Below are 26,262 nucleotides of genomic sequence, written 5' to 3'. Positions count from 1 at the left end.
TGAATTATTATATATTTATTGAACAATGTTAAGTATGATAGGGCTCTCCATGTAGGAACTCTAATAATATAGTATAAAAAATTAAAAAAGTACAAATAACAAAGACAAGACAAGGCATTGTAAACAACATCCATAATAAGAGAAAAGAAACAGATTTCCTCATGGCAGTATTTTCAGAATAAAGTGTTATTTTCTTCTCATAAAACATGTTTTTCTCCCCATAATTAATATTGTTGTAGTTGCAAAACGGTGCCTCAAACAGAGACGTTAATCAGAAGCGTTCCCAACTATTGGGATGAACGTAGTGTTTTCTTTTCTTCCTTTAGGGTTTTCTTTCTTTTAGCATGTCCCACACAAACCGTTGAAAAAGGCAAAAATACAAGTTCATATATCCATGAAGTACAAAATATGAAATGTACAGAATAAATGTAACATAATAAAAGCAGGCCAAAAAGGCCTTTTACAGTTAAAATGGCCACGTACTGTATGACTCTTCAAGTTATACTGAAATGCAAAACTGATGACGGACAAGTGGGTAATCCTACGTATCCCATGCTGCCTTAGGGCTGGATTGTGCTACACAAAATAAACATTCCTCATTGGATGAGGTCAGGACAGGGGTATATAATACCAGATATGGTGGTCTGATGGAGGTTGCTACATGTAAATGGTCAGAATATGTCCAATATGCAGTGCATGATATACTGAACAGGTGGGGGTGGAGTTTAGTCCTTTGGAAGGCTAACGGCTGCTCGGCTAACCACCTCAAACTCGTTTGAGCTTGTCGATGTGGAAGGTGAGTTTGAGGGCGGGGCCGAGCTTCAAACCCATGTATTTCATCATCATGTCACTTCGCAGCAACAGGAGTGCTTTGCCATCAATTTCCTATAGCAGACGAAAGGAGGGAAAATTCAGAACTGTTTTCTAAAAGCAAGCACTAAAAAAATATGTCTAGTGTAATTAAAAAAAAAAAAAAGCATCTTCACCATTATGAGAGACTACATACATGTTTTCTGAAGAGGTCAGCATGTGGAGCCAGCACTGGGTCGATGTCTCTGATGTACTGCATGACATCCTCCACCGTCCACAGGTTGGGGTCCTGACCACTGGGCCGCGGGCTCTCCCGGAAACTGCCAGAGCCTGGAAGTGAAAAAGCACAAACTCACATCAACAATGACAGTCATTCATTGGATTTTTAATTAAGCGGAATCTTCTGCAGTTCCTTAAATGGCCACTTGGGGCTGCCTCCAAAGGTGAGTCAATCCCCATAGACTCTCATATTAAAATAGCCATCTTTACAGCAGAAATAAACATGTTACTACCTGGTAATTATTATATATTTTACCCATTTGAATTCTAATAAGGCTTGAAGCTATACATAATTAAGGGCATGCACACTTTGACTGACACATGGATACTGTCACAAACAGATAGCTGCTAGGTAGCCACTGTATTCAGCCCATGTCAGCTGCACCTCCTTGCCAATGTTTGGGTTAACCAGAAGTTAATGAAATGAAAATGGTGACAACTGGGGCCACCAAATGAGCTTCACAATGTCACTTCAGAAACTTGTAAATGTGTATGTTCAGTCCACATCCTGTCAGTATTTGATACAATCCATTAGCCTAAACTACCACGTAATCGCTTAAATAAACTTTGAGCCAAATGCCGTGAGGAGAGATGTGTCACAGAAACACAGATGAGCATCAAGTGTCACATGAACAGTAGCTTGAAGATGAGTGAGACCTGTCAGCAGTGTGGAGTTATTTTAAGCTCACAGTGGGAAAAAGCAAAATACCCAAAGGCAATTTATTTCAGTTTCATGTTGAATGTTTAAATGGCATCTGACCGATCAAAACTGCTGCTAAAACGTGTGTATGGAAAAAAGTTTGAATTAAAAGAGACAGCAGTATCATGTTGTGGGCTTCACAGGAGTAGAATATTTGTTTCACAGCTTGATGTTTTTTTTTTTTTTTAGATGACGAGGTGAAGCAAAGTGCATTCACACACAGATTGTTAACAGCTTAGTTGTTTAGAGAGGTGACACATAGTCAAGGTTGCAGTATTAGTATCGAACATGAAAAAGTGGTTTTGATCCATCCCTAGTTTTTACAGATGAGATAAAGATAAAACGATTGCCGTCATGATAACTTTCCAGTAAACAATCCTGTGTCAGAGTATTAGAAACCACTGTGCAGTGTTTTGTTTTTGCTCATGGATCTGGAGTTTTTGGACCATATTTCATTGTCAGCTTGCCCGCAGCAATGCATTCCCTTGCCTTGCTTTAAATACAGGGCTGATTTTGGTCTGATCACCCACTTCAGAGCAGCACTGAAATGTTGTGAAAATTCAGCGAGCGACAATATTTCCTGTATCGGAGCCTCTTGCTACCTGTGGAGTTGTTATGATGCAGCAGCTTGGAGGGAGACCTCAGGCCGGGAGTTTGTACGGTGGAGTTTGGAGAGAGGGGGCTCTTCTTTAAGTGCTCTGATACGGCAACACTGTTCTCCATGAAGGACTCGCCTGAAAGACAACGCAAACACAAGACTCACCAGTTACATCAAATAAACACAAGTAAAACGATCTACATATTAAAGCATCGCAGAAGGAATTCAATCAACTGACTTATTCTCTTGACGAACCTCAGTGATATTGCCTGTAACCCTCAGAAAGTACTACAATGACTTGACTGTGTGTTCTGGCCTTCCGTAAAAAGTGAGAGGCCCTTTTAAGGAGATATTACCCTTTAACACAAATCTCTTCAAATATTCCATTAACTTTATTAAAATCTAAGGAAACTGAGAGATGATTAAATGATTAACCTCCGGCCCCAGAACTTAATATCACTCACTCCCAGTCAAGAGCCAAGAGCTTCTTCTGTTTTACTACCTGGTTTTATATGATTCTATAAGGACTTCGTGAACAAGTCGGAGCAGGCGATTATTAGAAATGACTCACATAAAATGTGGTGCAGCGATAGAGTTGAGAGTCATTGATTTAATCAGTGAGATCTTATGTTTAAGAGTATTATTCTTTTACCGACATATAAAGAACAAAGAAAAAATACTGTTAAAAAGTATAAAAAGGAAATAAATTATCACTGTTCTAATAGTGGAATTAAAGGTGATAACACAGTGCTTATTAGGCGTGAGCCAAGTGGTCTGAAAACTCAATGTCCAGAGTCAAAGAAACATATTTTCACTGTATAAGCATGAAGTCATGTCTTTTCTGTCAAGGAATGACGCCCGGGGTACATATACAAGAAAATAACGAGACCATCACAACAGAAACATACCATCAGTGGAGTGTCGGGGGATTTTGGCCAGTTTCTGAGGGAGGGGACTGTTGTAGTCCTGGAGGAACCGCTTGGTGCCTCGACCCGGGCCCGTCGTCAGGCTGTCTCCAAAACTTCTCCTCTCTAAAATCAACACATATGGGGGAAACAGTTGAGGGTGGAGGCGGAAGAGCTACGGATTACTGGACCAATGCGCCCTTTTCCATACAGATGTGCTGACTTGGCATGACTCGGTTTGACTGAGCACGTCAGCTCGGCATGGCAGGGATTTGCATTTCAACTCAACTGAGTAGCTTAGCTCAAGTAGAGCAGCTGTAAACTGGCCAAAAATCACTGAACTTCCCATAAATTCTTCAAAATAAAAGTCCTGCGTTGCTGTGCAGCTACCTGTGTTATCTTCTAAAAAAGAGCTGAAAACACAGTCACTTCTAAAACATCTCTCTCTTTGCTCTCCTGCACACACTTGAGTATCACAACACTCGCTTATTCGAGGGGGAGAAGAGGGGTCGTCACAGGTTGGCCACAGTCAGAATGAAGTCAACGCAGCTCGCTTAGAGGAGGGTCAGGCTTATTTTGACCCCACTCCAGTGTAGGTCGATCTCGGGTGTGGCTTGGTACAGCTCAGCGAACTACAAGTGGTAATGGAAATGCAAACAACTGTGGCACTGTTTGACTTGCTGCCAGTGGAAAAGCCCCACAGATGTCACTCGGTTACTCTTCTTTAAGTCAAAGAGGCTGAATGGTGAAAGCAACAAAAACTATACTACCTCTACCACAGAGAAATACAGATGTTTTTTGTATACTGTGGGGGCCAGACTTTAAAATCATCATTATTATTTAATCTTTATTAATCTTTATTTTTTTCAGTGTCAACAGACTCATAAAAACATGAGAAACATCAAAAGTTTGCTGAGGAGTGATGGTTCAAATCTGTAATTACAGAATTCAGCCCTGATTGGCAAGAAATACTGTTTAAATTAAACAGATTTTTACAGTATTATGCAGTTGTAAATGTTATTGGGTATGTGACACCTGTACATACTGCTGGTAACAGTAAATGCAGTTTAATACCACAGGTCACAGAATTCTGGGAGCAGCAAAATCCACACTAGCATTCAAAACAATCAACATGGCAACAACAACTTCTTTTACTCTGCTCCAATAAAGGACCTCGCTGTCAGTGCACTACTAAACGGCTGTGCGGCTGGTAGCCAACAAAATGTCTTTTGTCTGATTTATCTTGTTCCCAAGAAGTCTAAACTCTCGGCATGGAATTAGAAAAGTTTCCCACATTAAAACAAGCCATTTGCCTTTTGTGCAGCAGTGTAAAACAGGCTGTGCAGACACTCTGATGAAGCACATGGTGCACCTCCCCAGAGTATTTACAAGACTTGTTTCTTAGAGGGCTACTGCCAACATGTCCTCATGAGTAAGGCAGACAGTTTTTTTTAATCTCCTTTCTGCCTTTAAAAAAATGTAAAAACATTCACAATGTCAGAGCAAATACTCCTGTCCTGAAGGTTATTGTGGTAGTGTGTTACTGTTTTATTCTTATATTCCTGTCAAATTCAACAACATGTAAACATGCTATCTGATCTAATGTAAAAAAGTCTACTGTTGGTTGCAGTATAATAAACATGCCACATATAATTAAATATGGCATTTACATTCAAGTAATATTACCATGATGAAGGCGTGCGTGTGAGCGGCAGCACTGACCTGCAGTGTACGTGTGACTGTCGTAGTGCAGGCCGCCTCTGGCTACAGGCTGGCTGCCAAACAGAGGATCGCAGTGAAGGTTGTGGCAGAGTTTTTCCAGGAAGCGGAGGACGTAGGTGACACTGCTGACTGTGGGCAGGGTCAGGGTGTGCTGCTGCTGGTCAAAGTAGGCTAGACGGGACAAACAAGAGGCAAAAGGACCACAGTCAATACAGTGGCTTTTGTTTGACATGGAAAAGCAACTTGCTTTTATGTTATTTAGAGTTTTTATGTGACAATAATTTACACATAAAAAGGCAAAAATCCTGCACACCAGCACTACATTCAAACATGTAATATACCAGTGGTTCCCAAACTTTCTCTGCTGGGCCCCCCTTTGGTTGATAAGAAAATTTTCGCGCCCCCCTAAACCTGACACACATACACATATTTTGTTTTCAGACTCCATTGCAGTTTATTTCACACATTGTAATTAATACAAACCTCATAAACTCTAATACAACCCTCATAAACTACAGGTTGCAATAAACTACAACCTCTTTTGGAATAAGAAATAAATAACGAAATAACAAACCACCTTAACAGTGTAATTATGTTCAGTGTAACAGGTTTCTTTTTTTTTTTTACTGTGTAACAATACTCAACATTGCTATCAATGCATTTTTCAAAAATTGCATCTATGTGCAAAAATGTTTTTTTAAAACATGACAACACAAATATGAACTCCCTGAAAGGAAAAAAAAAAACAACAAAAACCTAAAGGTTTGTTGTGCAAAAATGAAACCTTTAATCCTCACATCTTTTCAGTGACTGGTGTGGGCCTGCTTCATGCTGCAGATCTTCTCAAATCTGGGTTGCAGTTGCGAGACTGCCACTCTGAGTTCATTCATTCATCATTCACTCGACTAGCTATGTGTCAATTGACGCGCCATCCGTCGGAAATAGACTCGCTGAGTATTCTCCGCGGAGCAGAGCGCCGAGCCGCTTCTGGTATAAATTACAGCTCCGCGGAGAATACTCAGCGAGTCTATTTCCGACGGATGGCGCGTCAATTGACACATAGCTAGTCGAGCGGGCAGGAAGTCAGGCACGGAAAACAGGGGAGAATCCGGTTGATTTTCAAAATAAAAGACCCCGTGCAGACTCGCGATCATAAAGACAGACAGAAAATAAACAATTTAACTATGTAGCCTGCTTATCCATGGTAGAAGCGGGCAACACGCTCCGCTGCTGAGACGCTCCTGAAACGCTGCTGATCTTAATTGAAGTCGCGTGCATTTCGGAGCAAAACCGCAGCGCAGCCGCGCCTGGTGTCAATACCGGGTAAGCCTTACCGCGCCCCCCCTGCAATGGCACCGCGCCCCCCCTAGGGGGCGCGCCCCCCACTTTGGGAACCACTGTAATATACAATCAAGCAAATTCCTATTAAAATGCTGTTTAATGAGGACTTTCCACAAGAGGAGGACAGTGATAGAAAGAGAGTGAGAAAATTCCCACCTGAAATGACTTCGCCTCCTTGTCCAGACTTGAGGCAGGAGAAAACTGTGGCCTGATTGTGGGCAGAATCCACACAAGCCTGAACGCACTGCTGGAGTACCGAAGAGGCCCGGCCCGGCCCGAAGTGGTCCGGGAGCTGCTGGATACGCCGCTGGTCCAAATGGGGTCCCACTTTACCGTACTTGTTTAGATAAACACAAACTAGGGGGCAAAATGACAAGCAGGGGAGTCAGTATTGACCGGTGTTAATTTGGACAAATATTTAGTAACCTAGTGATATTATTAAAATTGTAGTGAGTTCAAGTCACATTTTAGTCTTTCATTTTGTTTGTGTCAAGGTTTAATCTGAGTTTTAATCAGTGTTTAGTCATAATTTTCAGTGACACTGTGAAGGATTTTGCTGAGGGATGTTTCTCCTGGCTGTAAAAATCCCAGTGAAAAGTAAGCATACCCTGAACTGTGTCTAGTCACTTAGGCTGAGAATGTCTTACAGACACATTCTTTCATATCATATAAAAATGAATAGCTGTGAAAGTCATTAATGATGCATCATTATTGGTTTTCAGACTCTGAGGACTTCTGCTAAATTCAATCATGTTTCACTCAGAGGAGCTCTGACTTAATGAATCACCAGTTATAGAAATGTGTAAACTGAGTTATTAAGGCAGATGAGCATTATCTGGGAAACACCATGATTATTCATTTTACATGGAGCTAAAATTGATACCAAATTATGTTAAACATTCACAGAATGAGTCATAAGAAAGCATTAGTGATAGGAGCAGACCAATGAATCTCAAAGTGAGAGCCGTGAAGGACCTACAGGTGCAAAGTCATGAAAAATAAATGAATAAAACATTTTTAAGTTTCAATTTTAGAAGTTTGAAATCACCATAAAATATATATGATTAATTTTAAAGAAGTAATCATGACTAATAAAACAAAGCCATGGGATTTAAAATATGTGTTGCGTTACTCTTCATTTATCTGACCTTGTTTAAGAGGTACTGCACCGTATTTGGTGACCTGTCACATTAACAATGGAACATATCTTGTATCTCATGATTAAAGGTTTGGGTAAACCACAGCAGTGGTTTTTCAGATTACAAATTAGGCTGTGGCATTGTTAGGTTTGGGAACAGCTGGAGTAGATGCTTACTGTAAGCTCAGCTCCGTAAAATTTAACAATACGTTGACGGAGGAAGACATGTTCGCACAGGGAATCCACAAAAAACATTTAATCCTCTCAGTTTGAATATGTACAGGTTTTCTTTTCTCTTTCTTTTCTTCTCACCTGACGGGCTGGTGGTGAAGATGAAGCACTCATCATTCGAGAGACTAGCTGCCAGCAGCAGCTGATGGTTTTATTTGGATTTTTAAGCTACGTAGATTGATTAGTGGTTTGAGACGGCTGATTGCTATGATCTAACTGTCAATACCAACAGAGCCGACTATTTCATCTCATCTGTACTTGTTAAGGAATCATGAACAGATTATGTGGTCATTTTTGTTGTCAATATTTTATCTTTTATGTTGTCGTCACAATTTATTCATGAAACAAAAGGACATCAACAAATATGTGTCAAAATTTTCATCGCCAAAATTAACAGTATTAAAGGTTATGTGACTTATTTGATCATCATATCAAAATATAAGTGTAATTTAATAACCACTATGCTTAATTTAAACCCTTTAACCAATATTTGTTAAGATTCTGCTGCCAACAAACGGCACGACTGTCTGAGACAGCTTGAGCGTGACAGAATGAAAGTCTTACAGCCCAGAAATGTACACCTGCCAATAATAATGTGCAGTGTGTCCAGGTGTGTGGATGTCGTGTACCTGTGGGAGCCTGTAGTGCAGAGTTGGGGATGGTGGCGTTGTCCAGAGGCACAGTGCTGGTGTCGGGCTCTGGGGTGCTGCTGGTGGGAGACGTGGGGACTGGATTAGGTACCACGCGTGGTTTCCTCTGGATACAAACACACACATTCGGACATTTTACAGCATTTGTCTCTTTACTGGTTCATGTCCATTGCTGCTTTTGATGGGGGCCGATTCATAATAATAGCATCAAAGGTGACTCTTACGTTGCACTTAGTTATTATTTCCCTACTTGAGATCATAAATCAAAATGCCCACCTGTTAATGTAACACGGTGTAACACCAGAAAACAAAACAAAGATCAAAAGGAAAATTCATGACTCATGCCAAGTATTTCCATTAATCTCTCGTCAGTACATTATTGGGACCTGATGAGTGCAGCTACCTGCTTTGCCAGCACACAGACTGGATGCTGTTCAACATTTGTTGAGGACCACCACTGTGTTTTTGGAGCTGCTGGTGCCTTTGAAATGGAAACCAGCTCAATCTGCCTCGCTTGAAAAACATCAACAAACAGGGCGGCATTAATTCATTAATTCTAACCCTAAACACAGCCAGCATGTTGAAAGATAGATTTTTTAATTTGCTTAATAATTTCATACGTATTCTCTTGAGCTGTAGTCCAGTGTTACTGTAGTCCAGTGTTACTGGTCAGAACAGTGGACGGAACAGAGATGGCAGCAGGGTGAGGCAGAGCAGAGATAACAGGCTTATCAACAGAAAAACAATGTTAATTTTATTTTATGTTGGGCCAGTTTTGGACTGAACAACTTGTCTAAGTGAATTCTATGAAGGTTTTTATTAAGTGGTCTAAAAATGACACCCAATAATTTTCGTTCTAAAGCAGCCAAATGCTTTAAAGTGGTGTCCTCAGGGTGTCTACATGTTGAATGCAAGACTTTTAGGAGTTTTTAATGCCATGTTTAATAAATTTGAGGCCAACTTTGCAATTAGATTAAACAAAAAGCGAAAACATAGGCGCACTCTTCTCAGTAAATACATATTGTCAATTCAAAATGATAACTTCAGCAAAATGGCAATAAAATAATAAAAAAAGCAATAAAACATTTGTCCAAATACATTTATTAGCAAAAACCTATAAAACCTAAAAACAGCATAACAGAGGCATTCAACTTCAAATCCTGTGCTCGGACTGAATTTTAGACCATTACAACAATTAAATAATGAATATTTAAGACCTTCCCAAACAGAATTAAAGGGATAGTTTGGAATATTTAATCTGGGGTTGTATGTGGTCAAGTGTCAGTGAGTCAGTCAGTGTATTATCTACAGTAGATGCTGGTCAGCATGCCCCCAGCTTTGAGAGGCAGAGAGGACCACCAGCATGAAAGCTAAGCAACGAACTGCTGTGGACAGGGTGAGCAACAATATGTACTTTAGCCACTTAGAAAGTTTAAGTGTACGCTATATTTAGAATATTTTCACCACTTTCCCATGTCGTCAGACAGCCTTTTCTCAAAGGAAACAGCCATTATATAGAAGCCAAATATCATTCCCTTCAAATCAACCAGACACCATAGGCGAAATCAGTCATTTTACCTCGCAAAACACTGGAGTTCTTAAGAGTTAAGGCTGCCTCGATCTGTTAAGTTTGTGTTGTTGTGTGACTTTGGTAAATCAGAACTATCCTTTGACAACAACAATAAAGTCACACAATAAAACCAACAAACTAACATATCAAGGCCAACGAGAGTCCATCAACTCCTGTGTCCTGTGAGGTAAAATGACTGATTTTGCCTCTGCAGTTTGGTTGGTTTGGTTTGGAGAAAGTGATATTTGTCTTATATAATGCTGGCTTCCTGTCAGAAATGGTTATTTGGTTATCACCAAAGTAAACTAGTGAAAACATTCGAAATAAAGCATACACTTAGGTGGACCTTTTTTAAACAAGTAAAACTCCTTTTGGTGCTGACCCTGTCCTTTGCAGTACAATGCTTCGCTCTGCTTCTCCATACTGGGGGCCTGACATCTTTTGTAGGTAATACACTGATTATGGATTAGTAAATCACACAAGCCTACATCAAATAATGTGAACTATCCCTTTAAAGCGATAGTTTACCCAAAAATGAAATTTCACTCAATATCTACTCACCCCTGTGCTGATTTGAGGACTGAGCAGTATGGAGACATTTTGAGGTTTTTCTGTGTTCTTTTTTTTTTTTTTACATTTTAAAACTGGTCACCCTTCACTTCAATTGTACTGGATTTGGCTGCAATGCTGTTTTTCGCTGAAGTTCTGGGAGTGTTTTGTGAACTTGAGATCTCCACCCATCCTCCACCCACATCAGCACAGGGGTGTGTAGATACTGAGTGACATTTCTTTTTTTTTCTTGGGTGAACTATCTCTTTAAGGACCTGTAGCTGGATGCTGGCGTCACTGTCAGTGTTTCTGAACACCTACCTTGCTGCCTGGCTTGGGCCCTCTTTTCTTTGGGATCTTGATAGGTTCTGCTGCCTGAGTCTGGGCCTGCTGCAGAGCTATCCTTTGTGTCCAGTTGGCAGGCAGTCTGCCCCTGCTTCGCCCTGGGCCTGTCACCGGCCGTCCTGGGCCAGCCATGGCATCTTCCAGCCAGCCAGCTCTCTTTGCCCAGCCCAACTGCAAACAAAGAGCAAAGGAAACACAAGAGTCAAGTGGGCTCAAACTCTTTGCACCGTGATACTGATGCTGTCCCCAGGTCAAGGTCAAAAATGTTTCCCTGCATTCCAGTCTTGTGAATCAACTTGAGCACTGTTGCTGACAAAAAAAAACAGTTTTTTTCTGTGACTTCAGTCCATCACATTTCAATCAATTTATTTTATTTTTCCCTCAATAGTATTTAGAGTCAGATTTGATTTTTGCTCACAGCAGTGAAAAATTAATTGCAACATGTCTTTCCAAATGTCTGTATAAAATCCACAGACCTCATTATGGACAGACGTAGTCCCTTTAAAACCAAAAAAGCAGTCTAGCTTCCCCTCCAGTATATGAGGGAAATGGGAAGCTGCAGGGACGACATATTTCTAGTGGCAAACTTGAGACTTCGCATCACTCTGGTTCTCTCCACAAGAAGCCAACAGGATTCTTTCTATTGGATTTTGGATTAGTGCAGGAAATAAACTCTGTTTATGATACTTTGATACGTTTTATGATACGTTTATGTGTTCTGTTAAGCAAGATAATGAAAAAACTAAAGTTTGGCCATAAATGAACTGCACTACAGTCGCAGAACTCAACTTTTTTAAGAAATATGAAAGTTGGGTATTTAGTTACAAATTTATTTCGTAGAACAAAATGAGGTAATCTCTTAAGCTTGCGTTAACCACAGACTTTATTAGGCAGATAGGGCTGTCACAATTTTAAAAGCAACAATTCAAAGGCGACACAGCTTTGCCCATGTAGCCATCTTTTTAAAGAATAATGTGAAAAGTTGTCAGGGCTTAAAACCAATGATCTGCTGATCTTCACAAATCAAAACACAACAGTTTAACAGTGGCACAGCCACCAGTGCAAATTAAAAAAAAGTTTAAATCGAAAATCCAATCGAACTGTGACCTTAAAACAGAAAATCAAATTGAATCAAGGATTAAGAGAACTGTGACACCCCTACAGGCAAACAACCAACAATTCCATTCAAAAAACCCCCCACTGACTTCAAGATTAGGGAACCGGAAATATTATTGTGTTAAATCATTTCTGGCTTTTAGGAGTCATTCCTGCAGCACTACATAAGCAGAATGTTAGACAGATCTTAGAAAATGAAACCAAAACTATCTGCATGGTCAGACACCATTAACTGTAAATGATTTTTTTTTTTTTTGTAATTTGGGTGAATTGGCCCTACAATTAAAGGCAACAGTCTGTCCCTGACGCTCTCTCTGAATCACCTCACACCTACCTTACTGCCAGGCTTGGGCCCTCGTTTCTTGGGGACCTTGATGGGCTCCAGGCCTTTGCCTTGCTGGATGCCCTGCGGTCCCAACGCTGAGCCCTTCTGACTCCACGGCGCCGTCACCTTGGTTTTCCTGCGGCCTGGCTTGCGTCCTCTCTGACCTGGAGGTCTGCCCACCGTGGGGGTGGGGTGCATGGCTGGACTCTCCACACTCCCGTCTGTCAGCGCCCCGAGGCTCTTAGGCAACACTACTGCACAGGCAAAGATGGGCAGACACACAAGAAAATGCGAGTTGAGTAAAAAGCTGCGGCAGAACAGTGAAAAAGAACTAATTAAGAATTATAGCTCCCGGCTCCACATTTAATCACAGGGGGTACAGAGAAATGTAATAATGTTTGCACAGTCAGAGGAGTTATTTTCTCATTAATTGCATTTGTGAGTTTATAAAAATGTTTCTCCACCAATGTGAGTATTCAATCAGAAATCTAGAAGACTACATTATGAGGTTATGTGATGTGAATGACAGGAAAAACAAATCAGCTCATTGAAAATCAGATACACCACACATTTGCCACGTAACATGCACATAACACACATAGCCGAATGAGTCATGTATCCGACTAAACACACATCCAATAAGCCTTTAGCAATGTCCCCATTTGACTGTAGCTGCAGCCAACCAAGAAGACAGCTTGCACTTTACACACGGTAGACGACAATGTATGCTGCATGCATCATTCACCTTTGCTCTAAATACCTTAAATACTAAATGGATCACTTCATTTTCACAATATGTATCATCAACCCTTTTAAAAATATAAAACTCTTCAGTTCATTCAATGCACAAGTAAATCCAGACTGATCCTAACACCTGAGCTCAAGGTTCTCATGGCAGCACAACAGAAGAGGTCAAACATTCTCAGCGGTGAAACATTTTTCCCTCACTTGAACTTCCTTTCCTCAGTTATAAGCCTGAGGACACCACACTGCATCTCTCAGACTGTAGTGTGCTTCAGAGCAAAGGCAAGAGGGTGAGAGGTCACATCAAGAAGTGCAGGCTCCGATTCGCTTCATAAGACTGCTCATTCGCTGAAATTTAACCGTTCAGTGAACTCAAAGGGTTTAGTTGGGTTTTTTTTCTGCATATAAATAAGGTCACAGAACTGAGTCACTGCAATAAGATTTCTCTAGCATGGTAGTCAGATTAAAGGACAGGCAAATAATTGATTCAACAATTAATTAGGATACGCTGTCTTGCAGTAAAACATCCATACGTTGATCATTGTACTTCCTTTGTACAATATGTGAGGTTGGTTCATCCTCGTCACACAAAACTTGAATACTCACATAAGGTATTGGGGGGTGGAATCTGTCAATACAAATGAGATGCATGTGATTTTGTTTGTGTTAAACAAAGAACTGAGAAAGTCCTCCCACTTCCCAGATATAGTTCCATTACTCTAGAAAGTAGTTCCAGTGCAACAGTGAAAACATCTCACAACCGGGTCTGTGGATCTGATTACAGTTTTTTCTCAATTTCTCAAAAATGTAAACATAAAACTTAGACACTCAAAACCCTACAAATTTTTGCAAAAGGAAACACTGCACTCAAAGCCAGGTTTTTGTCCCAACACAATTAAGGTCACCTGAGGCCTATTTTATGCTCTCACACAGTGACACAGAGTGTTTTGCCAATTGAGTTTAAACTGCTGAGATATAAGTGCGAGAAATTTGGATTGTGCTTACAGTTTAGTGTCAGGAGTCTTGCTGTTGATAAATGAGCTTCAACTTTTCTGAATAGAGAAAATCTATAACAGATGCTTCTTTCTAAGAACCAAAAAGAAAATTCCACTCACTTCTAATTTATCTCAAAACCAGAACAAATAAAGTCTAATCACACTCATGACCAGATAACACTTAAAAAAAGGAAGAAAACATAATTCACTGCGGTCATTATAATCAGAGAAACAGGCGTAAACTGTGATCCCTAACAACCAACAGAAGAAGAAGCAAAGCAGAGGAAAAACAAGGATTGAAAGGCAGGCAGGAGGTGAAGGAACCGCTTTGAAAGAAAGTACAGAGGTGATTAAAGATGATATTCTTTGGAGCTACCTTCAAGTATCTGCCAGCTACGAAGAATGAAAAGAAGAATGAATGTGTGAACACCTTAAAAGCCTGAGGAATAAACCCTAATAAAGAGGCAAGCTGTTGACAGCTGCGAGACGGTCTTAAAATGTAGCTCTCACACTCCCACCCATAAACACACACCCTTTGTTTCTTAGTGGGAAGCATTTCAAAACTCGGGAACACACATGGTAAAATCATTTAGAGCAAAGGGCCTATATTAGATAAATAAAAACAACCAAGTAAGTAAGCAGTGTACTTTATGTGAGCCAACACAGCTGGCAGAACGTCAAGAATGTGTGCAAGAAAAAAACAACCCGACAGAAGACAGACCTACAGTATAGCACAGGATAGCTGACCTCACATGCACCTGCAAGCTTACACACACACACACACACACACACACACACACACACACACACACACACACACACACCTAAATGCACTGGTATTCATCCTGGATCAACCCAGGACAGATTTACGAGAGGAGTGGCTATATTCATTAACACAGGTCTTGGCCCGTGGGGCTGTATTTATTAAACACACTTTCACACAGGCACACCAATCAATGCAAAGCTCAGGCTGCAGGCTGCTGCTGCTCCTCATAGGGGAGCCACTGTGAAGCTCAGAAAAAGAAAAACAAGACACCTGATTGATCCTACACAGACTGGACGAATCCAACGAGATAATACATTTAAAAAGGTTTAAAAAGCTCGAGGGTTACATGCTCACTGATCAATGGCAGTGCTTGTAAATACAGCCAAACAAGCGCGTAACAAGCAAACCCTTCTTTTTTCCCTCTCCCCAGAGTGCAGTGAGTTCATTGAGTTCACAAAGCCACCACTGCCAGCTTCACATTACAGGAAGATAACTTCTCAAGAGCTTTTAATCTATCACTCCGACTGCGTTTCTCTAACTTCATTCATCTTTACTCACCTCTCTCGCCCAAAACAAAAGTCAAAAGTGTGCGTCTGTCTGCACAGCTGTCCTCAGATTCACCCTCTCCTCCTGCCCTGTCCTCCTCCACCACTCTTCCTCTGCGTTGCTCCTCCTTTTCTTTCCTTTTCCTCCCTTCGCTTCTTCTCTCCTCCCACCATCTGCAGACAGTGTAAACAATCCACCTTTCACAGCGTAAGTCTGTCTTTTCTCTTCGTCTCTATCCACTCTCTTAACTCTGAGGTGTCTAATCAGACTGTTAGCCAGGGTGCCAACGAGAGGCCTTTGGAGGGGCAACCGGGCTCGCTTCAACCACGTCATTGCCCGGCTCTGCCAACTGGGTGAGTGCCAGGCCTTCATAAAACACTAGCAGGCTACAAAGACATGTCCTGCCTCCCCATTTCCCTTTTTCCTTTTCGACTCCTTCCTTCACATACTGTGGATACTAACAGATGAGTTCAGTCAACCTCGTGGCTGATAACCTCTTTATCCACTACTTCCTTTCAGGTTTCTTCTATAACAAACGGCTTAGTCTGGTTCCAAGCTCTAGTTATGCTGTGAAAGTTAAGATGGCAACAACTTCTGAAATTTACTTTGCTGCCTTTTCGAATGCTCTCGAAATAAATAATTTCACTTGCAAAAAAAATTAAGTTGCCGGTCTAATGCTGCCTCAAGCTGTTAGTTTGTGTTATTGTGTGACTTCTGTGTTTAAAAAGGATAGTTCAGATTCACTGATGTCTCACAAGAACACAAACAAACATCAACAACAGATTGAGTCAGAGGTAGACCAGCAACTTGTTTTGCAAGGTAAAATTATTGATTTTGTCTATGGAGTTTGACGAGTTTGGAGAGACCGATATTGGACTTATATAAGTGCAGTTTCCCATCAGAAAAGTCTGTCTGTGAAAATATTCTAAATATAGTGTACACTTAAACTGATGCTGACTCTTTTAGATGGCCTCATACAACCTCAATAATTCAAACTGTCCATTTAGGAGACAAATGACTGCTGACAAGAAAACTCCTTGTTTGCTAAAAGGCAAAAAACAAAACATAATGTATCCTGTGACACTGTTCACAGTCAGACTGTGTTACAAATGCAGGCAAAACCACAAGCATGCCTATTTAAACATTTTACAAGTTGAACTGGATGTTAGAAGGCAATGAGTAAAAAAAAAAAGAAAAAAAAAAAAGTTATCTGGAGAGCGATTCAACACGATGAGGAATTAAAAATAGCAAACTCAAGCTGATGTCTTATCATCTGTTGCTAATTATGCCTTCAGGCAGATGATGTGCTTCATCATGCTGCAAACTGTGATGCTCGAACCAAACCCACAAACACCATGAAAGTAACAGTAATACTCCAGCAGAATGTGAAACCCATTCATCATTGTGGCAAACTACCACTAAACGTCGTTCTGAAATATGCACTCTTTTCTTTTACCACAAAAGCGCTTGTTATGCACTGGATTTGCTGTACAAAAGGGCCTCAGGTTTTATCAGCATGAATGTGAACATGCAGTGAGTGGACTAAAAAAAAGCAACATCTTTACAGTGTAATGAAATCCCACACAGGCCGGGAATAAATAGTACCTTTGTTTTATCTGCCTCTGATGAGACTTAATCATGGATGTGTTCATTCAACTGTGTGTATATGGCTTAATTGTTACAATTTGGGTATAATATACTAAATATAGATGTGCCTTGCATAGTAACACAATGTAATGTGCATGTCCATCCCTGTGAAGTAATAAACCACGTTTAAATAACTTTCTTATAAGGTCCTGCAAACCCACACAAGTGTTTTCAATCAAAACTCACTGACTGTGTAAGTAAGTGTAAATTGCTGCGCTCACACACGCACAAATCAAGTGGACGTGTCAATCAAGCACATTTTATACACTCTTTTCTATTGTCCTGAGAAGATGTCTATTAGGCGAATAAATGAAAACACGTGTGGGTGGACCATAGGGTTGGATTACAACAATTCTGATTCTGCTAATTGATTTTGGCTCTTAATGTTTCTGATTCTTTGAGTGTCCTCTTGCTTTCTTCACAGCAAAGTTGTGTGAAACGCTAATTAGCACAGATAATTGTTGCCAGTGGAAACGCTGAGCTAAGCTAACATTAGCTACAGAACTGTAATGCTGGTTGGTCTCTTTTCTGGTTTCCTGAATATTGTGGAGTTTACTTGGTCTACTTTTACTGTAATGATATGTATGAGAGTATACGGTCCTCGAAAAACATTTTGTAACATACAATTTGCTAAATTGAGGTGACTGTTAAAAGACTCATTACCATCTTTTTTACTTTTTAAAGGTTCTGTTGAGGTTTTTGAATGACGCCTCGAAACATCACCCTAAAAAATAAAGAAAATTCCTGGAACACCATCCTAAATTTGAATATAGTGATTTATCTGAGTCTTTTTTATGAGAGCTGATATAGGTTTTTTCTTATTGTGGTTATATTAATGTAATTTATGGTGCGTATGTATCTAGTATCAGTGGCATTAGAATATCAACGATATGAACAAAGCTTCAAAGTTATGAACTATTCAGTATAGTGCTATAAAATTTTCCTCCATTATGCTGCCCTAAAGGCAGAAATCTCAAATACGAAAATAACACTAAGCATTATGCTCAAACAGAACAACGACTTGTGTGCTGACCACATCAGAAATCAGACGTTTATGTCTGTTCCGAACGGCCAGGCAGGATGAAAAGCCAGCGATCAAACAGAGGGAGGGAGATGCAATCTTGTTTAAATATGAAGATAACGGATCACATTTGCACACATGCACAATGGCCTCTCTAGGAAGACACCTACACTCTGTTTTTCACATGAAAACAGACAGAAGTGGTTGTGTAAAGAATGAAAGAGAGCTTGAGAGAGAAGCTCAAACCCCGTCTCCTTTCTCATGTCCGGACAGCTGGCAAATCGCTGCATGAAGTGGGTGTGAATGTCAGACTGTCAGTTTCACAAAGTTAAATAAACGGTCGGATACAGTCCTCCTTCAATTCTGCACAGAAAAAGTGTAGAGACAGAGGGTTTCCAAAGCTATTCAATCATCCAACAAGCAGTCATTTTTAGATGAACAGACACTTTTTTTTTTAAATAAAAACACAAACATATGATGCCCCTTTTCATAAAACCTCTCGCCTACTGTTAAGGTGCAGACCTTTGGTGCCAGGCGGCTGAAGGTTGTCTCCAGTGAGGGCGCACCAGCCAACAGGGAAGATGTCGCGCGAGTCATATCGGCAGTAGTAGTCAAAGGCCCCCCGCCAGCCATCAAAGGTGACCAGCACCTCGACACCGCGCAGGGCACCCACTGTGGCCGGGCAGATAAAGTGGGGGTTTTTACGGTCCACTGCCTCCAGCTTCATGCCTACCTGGAAAGAGTTCTGCTCCGGGGCGGGAGGCTCCTGCTGGGGAACATGGAGGGAAAAAATGGGGGTCAGGTATTAAGCTAGGATGTGTGACTGTGCTTTCATTTTTACTGGGGAAGTGAAGTAAAAATCAGCCACATGCTGGTGAATTTTTGCTGTGGGTGATGATGGCAGTCAGACACAAAGATCCTGGTGAATTCTGGTATGAATGAGTAATTATGACTAAATACACATGCCTGTTTTCTCCCTCATATAAGACAACAGCTAGTTTTCAGTGCGTTGAGCTCGTGAGCCTTGTTCAGGTACCTTGTGAAAGATGCGAGAGGGCGCCATCTCAGCTCCATTTAGTGTTTTCAGAAGGAACATGGGCCAGGAGGAAGCATTGAGACGGAAACCTGAAGAAGAAGAGAACAACTGTTGTTATAACTACAGCAGCTTCCTTTCTGACATCCAAGGGTTGTGTTATGAGCATGGTGACACTGACACAGAGCAGGGGTCTTCTAAGTCCCCTGACATAGGGAAATCCCGGACAAACCATTAAAACTACAACTATTAATCATTTATTCAATTATTTCAATTTTTATTTCAGTCAGTTTTCAAACAAAAACTCTCTTGTTTTCTGTTTCCAGCTCCTCAGATGTGAATAGTTGTTGCTTTTTCTGGTTTTATATTACTGTAAATTGAGTTTTGGTCAGACATGTCACGAGAACGGACACTTTCGTAACAAGTTGATGCTGAAAATGTGACTTGAGTATTCGCTTTTCAACAGTATTGTAAGAACCAGGGATGCAATTATTCAGGACCTGATGTGGACAGCGTATATGCCTAAAAGTGATCTACTCAGCTGTAAAAGCCAAAAGAAGAAGAAGAAGAAGAATGCCTAACAGCACAGAACAGCAACATGTTGAAGACCGCAACAAGTGCAGCTGCAGCGACAGCTCCACTCGAAAAGAAAAACCCTAAGAGCCATGTATAGAAGACCTCTGTGTTCAAGGCGGTTCATCAGGGATCAATAATAAATTCTCAAACATCAGTATGAAAACATGGCCATAGAACACTTCAGACAAAATGAGGAAATACCTCCAACTTACCGTGAGTAAAGAATTTCAATTCATGCTTAAGTTACATTAACAAGGCATCAAAAATTTTATCTGTGTTAACCATATACTGAAAAACATAATGTTTGAAATGGCTAAATACTAAAGGCTAGCATCTTTAGGCTAATGTAGTAGTTGGTCACTGTTCAGTCTGTCATCAGAATATAATGTAAAAGCTTTAAATAAATTCCATACTAATTGTCCGTCACCATGTCAGTAAATTAAAATTACTTTTTACACTCTGAGTTCCACTTATATTCAAAGTTCAGCAGCAGAAACGTTTGCAATTTTTAAAAAAATATTGTCTTTGCTTTTACTGTCAAATGGAACTGGTTATCGAGAATCTGAAAATGTCACTTTGACTGTAACGATTAATTCCACTTTGCGGCAACAGTCTACATTAGCGAACAAAGCGCTCTTCTGACTTTTCCCCTGAGTATTCAGTACAGAAATGTCCTGGGTAGGAGGCTTTTTAAGTTATCTAGAGGCACTGACATGACACACTGTCATTCTGTGCTCTCAGTCTGACATCTAGTGGACAAAGTGGAAAATGAAAAGAAAAGGAAAGGATGGGGCACCCCTGTAGCTTAGTTAGTAAAGCGTGTGCCCCAAGTACTGAGGCTATTAGTCCTCTGCAGCAGCCACCAGTTCAACTCCCACTTGCAGCCCATTTGCTGCAGGTCTCTCTCTACCCCCTTTCCTGCCATATCTCCAGCTGTTCCTATCAAATAAAGGCAAAAATGCCCCAAACATAATCTCTAAAAAAGGAAAGGAAAAGGAGAAAAGATACTGTGACGTCAGTAAGAGACACCATCATGTGATTTGTGCGTGTCCTTACCAAGCGGTGGCTGCAGCATGCCTCCGTTCTTCTCACAGTTGCCGATTGGCTGGATCTCTGAGGAGTCCACCAGGCGCCAGAAGTCGTTCTTGTTGTCAGACCCGTCCAGGCGCAATCGCAACCGTGAGCCTGTCAAGCCCACCACCGTGGCGATGCAGGTGGATGTGGTGTTTCGCGGGTCCTGGGCCTCCAGTTTCATCCCTGCCTTGAACTCGTTTAGCGGAGGTGTGAGGCTCTGCATGGAGATGACAGACAAGTGTTAGCTGGAGAGTGGCATCATAAAAGCGGCAGTGGAGAGATAATTTTGTGTGACCTACTAATCAGTTTGACAAAGACAGTCAAGAGTCAATGATGCTCACCTGTCTGAAGCAAGACGAGGGTGCAGCGACGGCACCTGTCTCTTTCAGGTATTTCTCCCAACTGAAATGCCCCGCTGAAGAACAAGAACAACAAGACATGCATATAGCAGTGTTTAAGTAACATCAAGATGCGTTTTCCTCTCATGAATGTTTACGTTTTTATTCATTTTAAGTTTAATTTTACATGCAATGTTTGACGACCACCACAGACCGACATAAAGAAACAAGGCTTAAATTCTATTATCAACATTTCAAGCAAACTTTGTCTCGCTGATTAATGAAACACTGCTGAGGCAAATCCCTGGGCACTGTTTCCTGTTGAAATTGCCCGAAACTTGCTTCATATATCAGTGGCTGCTGTGGGTTATTTACCTTGGTACTGTGAGGGCACCCGGGAGGGCCGTCCACTCCGGGCATGCTTGATCCTTCTGGCATCTTTCCACTCTATAGCTGGAGGAGCCAAGAATGACAGAATAAGCTCTCAACTACGGGTGATTTTCACATCCGTCAGTACCTCGCAATACCTGCCACAATCACTGCTCCAAACATTGTCTGGGATTACAGGGTTATTACAACAGACACACACAGATGAAAACAAAGGGTAGGTTGGAATGAACTAAAAAATGCCAAATTTCTAACTACTAAGAATACCTGTTTGTTAGAAATACTTTGAAGAAAATACCAGCAGACTAAATTCTTACCTTTCTGTGGCACAGGTTTCCTCATGCTCCAGCAATACTGACCAAGCTCACAACACAACAGTGGCCTCCACTCTAAAGACGAGAACAAAAATCCACACGAAGTAGTTAAAAAAAGAAAGTTCAAGTGAAGTTTGTACTGTAGAAATAAGAACTTGCTAAGTCTTGACACACTTTGAATTTATCACATTATGACGTGCTTACCTGCAGTATCAATTAGTGTTATTTAAAAAAAATATTGAAGTTTATATCAAGCTTCATTTTTGTCAGAATATAACAGTTTGTGAAATTTAAATTGAGCGTTTAGAGCTGCAACAATTAATCAATTAACTGATTATCGAATTAATCACAAACTATTGTGATAATACATTAATCAGTTTGGGTAATCTTTGTCCAAATTCTCAGATTCTCTTAAATGTGAATAATGTCTGGTTTCTTTACTTCTCTGTGACAGTAAACTGAATATTTTTGGGTTATGGACAAAAGAAGACATTTGAGGACATCACATTGGACTTTGGGCAACATAGATCAACATTTTTCACTATTTTCTGACATTTTATAGGCAAACAACCATTACTTGATTAACAGCATCTAAAATATTTGCCTTCAGTTAATACAGTTTACGGACCGTACCCCTTTAAACCTCACTGACTTACTGGTATGTCAGTTATTACAAACTCATGCTGTAGAGCAGAACTGAAGTTTCAAAACACATCACTATGTCAGGCTGAATTTGGAGGAGAGGATGCATCAAGACACCTACAATATTTACATTTGATAGAATAGTGCTGCTATAAAAACATATTTTTGTCTGAATATATTACTCAATATAAACCTAGTACAGTTTAAATGAAGAGCTGGGACAAGCTGAAAAAGCATGTATGATCATGTCAGACAGTGTGGATTTCTCCAACCTTAAACCTACTTAAGAGCCTTGTAGTTTTCAGTTGTTCTGAAATCTCCCTAAAACTGCCACATGAGACTCTGCAAGCTTTTATGTTTGGTTTGTTTTCATTTGGAGGATTAGGTGCTCTGCATCTGACTCATACTGTACATTTGTTTGGGGTCTCTTTATTGATTGCATTAGAAAGCAAATTGACTCATAACTAAGAAGTGCATATCGATTCATGTGCCCCTTGAGTGTGGATTAATGTACAGTTTATTTTAACTACCTATGAAATATTACTCATTGTACATCACCACACTGGCAATGTACGGATAATACAGACATTTCCATCAGAGCAGCTATGGACACTGGAGATTCAGCATATCTGAGTATGCATGGACAAAGTATGCATTATTTATTGTTTTTTTGTCTTGTATGTCAGTGGGCGTACCGTGTGTAGTTGTCTCTGTGTATCTGCATATCCTTGCTCAGGAAGTTCAAAGCAAAATTTCATAAAAAGATGGCATAAACAGGGGAAATTATATGTTAAGGGTGTTCCTCCCAACTCAAATAACTAATCACACCAATGAAAACTCAGGAGTAGGCCACCACATGTAAACTGTACTGTGTTTCAATAAGGAAACCAGAGAGCTGGCCTTGTCATCTTTGTAGCTTGCTGGCCTCCAGGCGGGGGGTCGTCATGGGAGGCAAGTTCAACAAAGAGCCCCAAAGCCATGCCAACAATGTACTACATATGGATTTAATTGGCTTTTTCACACGTTTAAGATTCATTTAAGGAGCAAAATACATTAAAGAGCCTTGCTGCACACGTAACTGTACATGCAGTCAGTAATGGAGGAGACAAAATATTAGAAACACCTGAAAGACCACCACAACCTATAAAAGGGTTTTAATGGATTTGGATTTATTATTAGTATTGATGATATTATTATTGTTGTTATCATCTTATAAATTTTGTTACTATTAGTTTGCCATTACCTTCATTAATTTTCAGGCCTACAACTAGAGCCTGAAATTAACTTTTTTCCTAGTTCATAAAATGACATGCATGTGTGATAATAATTTAATGTAATGACAAGTTTCTCTACTGTCCCAAACACTGCATCAACAATGGGCGTCAGATTGTCTTTTTATTGTTCCAGGGACAAGAGGACATCCTCCATTTAGAGTGCTGGCTGTGACTAATGATTATTTTTGTTATCGATTCATCTGTTGATTGTTTTCTCGATTAATCAATCAGTTGTTTGATCCTTCAAGTGTCAGAAGATGGTGAGAAACGTACAGTGTTTCCCAAAGTCCAAGATGCGATTCTCAAATGTCTTGTTTTGTCCACAACCCACTGTCATAGAGGAGTAAAATATTCACATTTGAGAAGCTGAAACCAGAGAATATGGACATTTTCCTTCAAAAAATTATTCAAAACAATTAATCTGTTATCAAAATAATGGACAATTAACGTAACAGTTGACAGCTAATCAGTTAATTGATTAATTGTTGCAGCTCTGTTATTTGCTGTGTTAATTTGATCTCAATAACATTGTAACATTTTAACATTATTAGCTGTAAGTGTAATTGGTTTCACAATAAACTTCCTGATTATTGGTCTTACTGTTCCAAACTTTAATTATTGTACTAACTGTGTTTCATTGCTCACTCTTTTAAAAACTTATGATAAATACTGTCTAGCAACAACCAAAGTTTACAACAGTCGCTCGGACGCAGCAGCAACGTGGTTTTGTTTTGCATCAGTGAAAATATTTGACCCAGCAAACAACATAATAGTATTGCAAATAGCTGAAAGGTTTCCAGCACACAAATCACTGAAATGATTCCAGTGTGTGTAGTAGTTTTGGAACATTTTCAGCACATTTTAACAAGATCACAATAAAACTGAGATCCATGATAATTTTGGTCACTATAATGGTATTATAAAATGTTCATACCAGTTAATCTCTAGCCCACTAGGTTTTACGCTTCTCCCTGCATTCTATACTAATTGTTATTTTTTGCTATTTTGTGTATTTTGTCAGCTTGTACAAAATAAAATTAAACTAAAACATCTAAAATCACCCTGAAATTCAACCACCTCTCTTAAAATTGTCATTATCACTCAGCTGGGATTTCTATTATTGCTTTTCACACATCTTGAAACACTCCCGTGCAATAATCACAAAGGGCAAATAAAACCAGTTGCCTTTCAATTAAAGAAAAGAAAAGAAATACCCTTAATGTAAAAATCACCAGGCTGGGCCGAATGTTTACAACATTTCCCCACATCAATCAGCAGACAAACGTTTAGAGGAGGGACAGATGTTTTGAGACTCCTGTAACCCAAACCCTGGACTAACCAACATGCCCAACCAGACATAACATAACAGGTCAGCAGGTCAAACTGATATAAACAAGTGCTTTAAGTGGATGTGTCTCCTGTGTGTCCTGTCCCACCGAGACCACAGTCCTGTGCTGCATTTATCAAACATAATATAAATCCAAATAATCCGATATTTAGAGTTTCTGACCAGGCTGCGACATGCAAAACCTTTTCTAAAACATGCCCAAGCTCTCATGTGAGGAATCACACACGAGTTACACAGGAGACACTTGTTAACCATCTGCCAAATATTTGAATTTGTCAGGCAAAGCATGTAATCCTTATCCCGAGGGCTGTTATACATTAACAAAGAGCAATGGCAAATGATCCACAAGATAACTTAGACAGGGTGCTATTCATACACCTACCTTAAAACTTCATAACCGTTTAGCAGCGTTGGTTTCTCCCCTCCGGATGATTTCCTTTTCAATAGAAGTGCGCCTTTTTCCTCCGCCAAGGGGGGGTGGCGTCCAAATTAAAGCGGCCCGCTCCTTGTTTTTCCGTCTGGACTGGAAAAGTGACAGGAGAGGACTGCCGTTAGACAGTCCGGCAGGTACACCTTCCTCCTGTTGCAAACTCAACCTCCAGACAGTATCAGTTGTCAGTCATCTACATGGGAGCGCTTTTACCATTTATAGCCAAAATATCGCCTCTCACGCTGTTGAGCTCCATTCAAAACACAAAGCCAACACATGGGACCCCCCCGCCCGCCCGCTCGCTCGCTCTTGTGCTGTATTTGCATGGGCGCTAACTAGATGCTCATTTACGTGACAGCATCGCTAATGGTGTTATTCGGGAGTTAACATTACGTTCACGCTAACCCCAAGGGTGTAAACGAGATAAAACATCCCTGAATGGAAATCAAACATCCATGCAGCCAGCGCATGCTATGCTACGCACGGCTACACAGAGACTTGCCCACTGCCCAGGATGCTAGCTTAGCATGCTAGGTGGCTCGCTAGCTCGTTGACCTGATTATAAATATTAGCATTAGCTCAGCGGGAGTATACCAGCGCACTGAGGTCAGCCGGTGGCAATATGGGCTCAACGCTGAAGCCGAGCCTAAAAGGAGACGTTGCTCGGTGTATCCGAGGATGTTTACCTTGCTTTGTAACGTGTGTGTTTGTTTCTGATGTGGATTTAGCGCTTGTCCGCCATTTTTTTCTACACGATGAGGAGGGGGTGTTTTGCCAACATTTCTTGTTGGGCAGTCAGTCAGACAGACAGACGGGCAAGCAGAGGGATGGAGGTGCGGTAAAACAAC

General features: G+C 40.5%; 1 protein-coding gene across 4 annotated transcripts; it reads right to left on the bottom strand.

Annotated features, from left to right (window-relative positions):
* On the bottom strand, positions 1–26,208 carry LOC146321821 (polycomb protein SCMH1). 4 transcript variants are annotated; one of them, XM_084727103.1, is made up of 17 exons: positions 26,101–26,208; positions 25,367–25,507; positions 21,724–21,795; positions 21,395–21,472; positions 21,023–21,096; positions 20,664–20,898; positions 19,035–19,123; positions 18,521–18,767; positions 12,289–12,533; positions 10,815–11,009; positions 8,354–8,480; positions 6,512–6,712; positions 5,015–5,185; positions 3,296–3,418; positions 2,392–2,523; positions 1,007–1,140; positions 1–885 (listed from the first exon to the last, which is right to left on the bottom strand). In XM_084727103.1, the coding sequence occupies exons 3-17, from the start codon at positions 21,746–21,748 to the stop codon at positions 766–768; spliced, it is 2,196 nt and encodes a 731-aa protein (XP_084583229.1). In that variant the 5' UTR covers positions 21,749–21,795; positions 25,367–25,507; positions 26,101–26,208; the 3' UTR covers positions 1–765. The 4 variants fall into 4 exon arrangements, with proteins under 4 accessions (XP_084583229.1, XP_084583233.1, XP_084583232.1 ...); XM_084727107.1 differs by having other exon boundaries at positions 12,289–12,530; XM_084727106.1 differs by having other exon boundaries at positions 18,521–18,764.
* Positions 26,209–26,262: the final 54 nt, after the last annotated feature.

Source organism: Lutjanus erythropterus, chromosome 9 (genome assembly GCF_056507025.1).
Source record: "Lutjanus erythropterus isolate fLutEry1 chromosome 9, fLutEry1.hap2, whole genome shotgun sequence".
Lineage (NCBI taxonomy): Eukaryota > Metazoa > Chordata > Actinopteri > Lutjaniformes > Lutjanidae > Lutjanus > Lutjanus erythropterus.
This window is presented reverse-complemented; position numbering and strand designations above follow the sequence as displayed.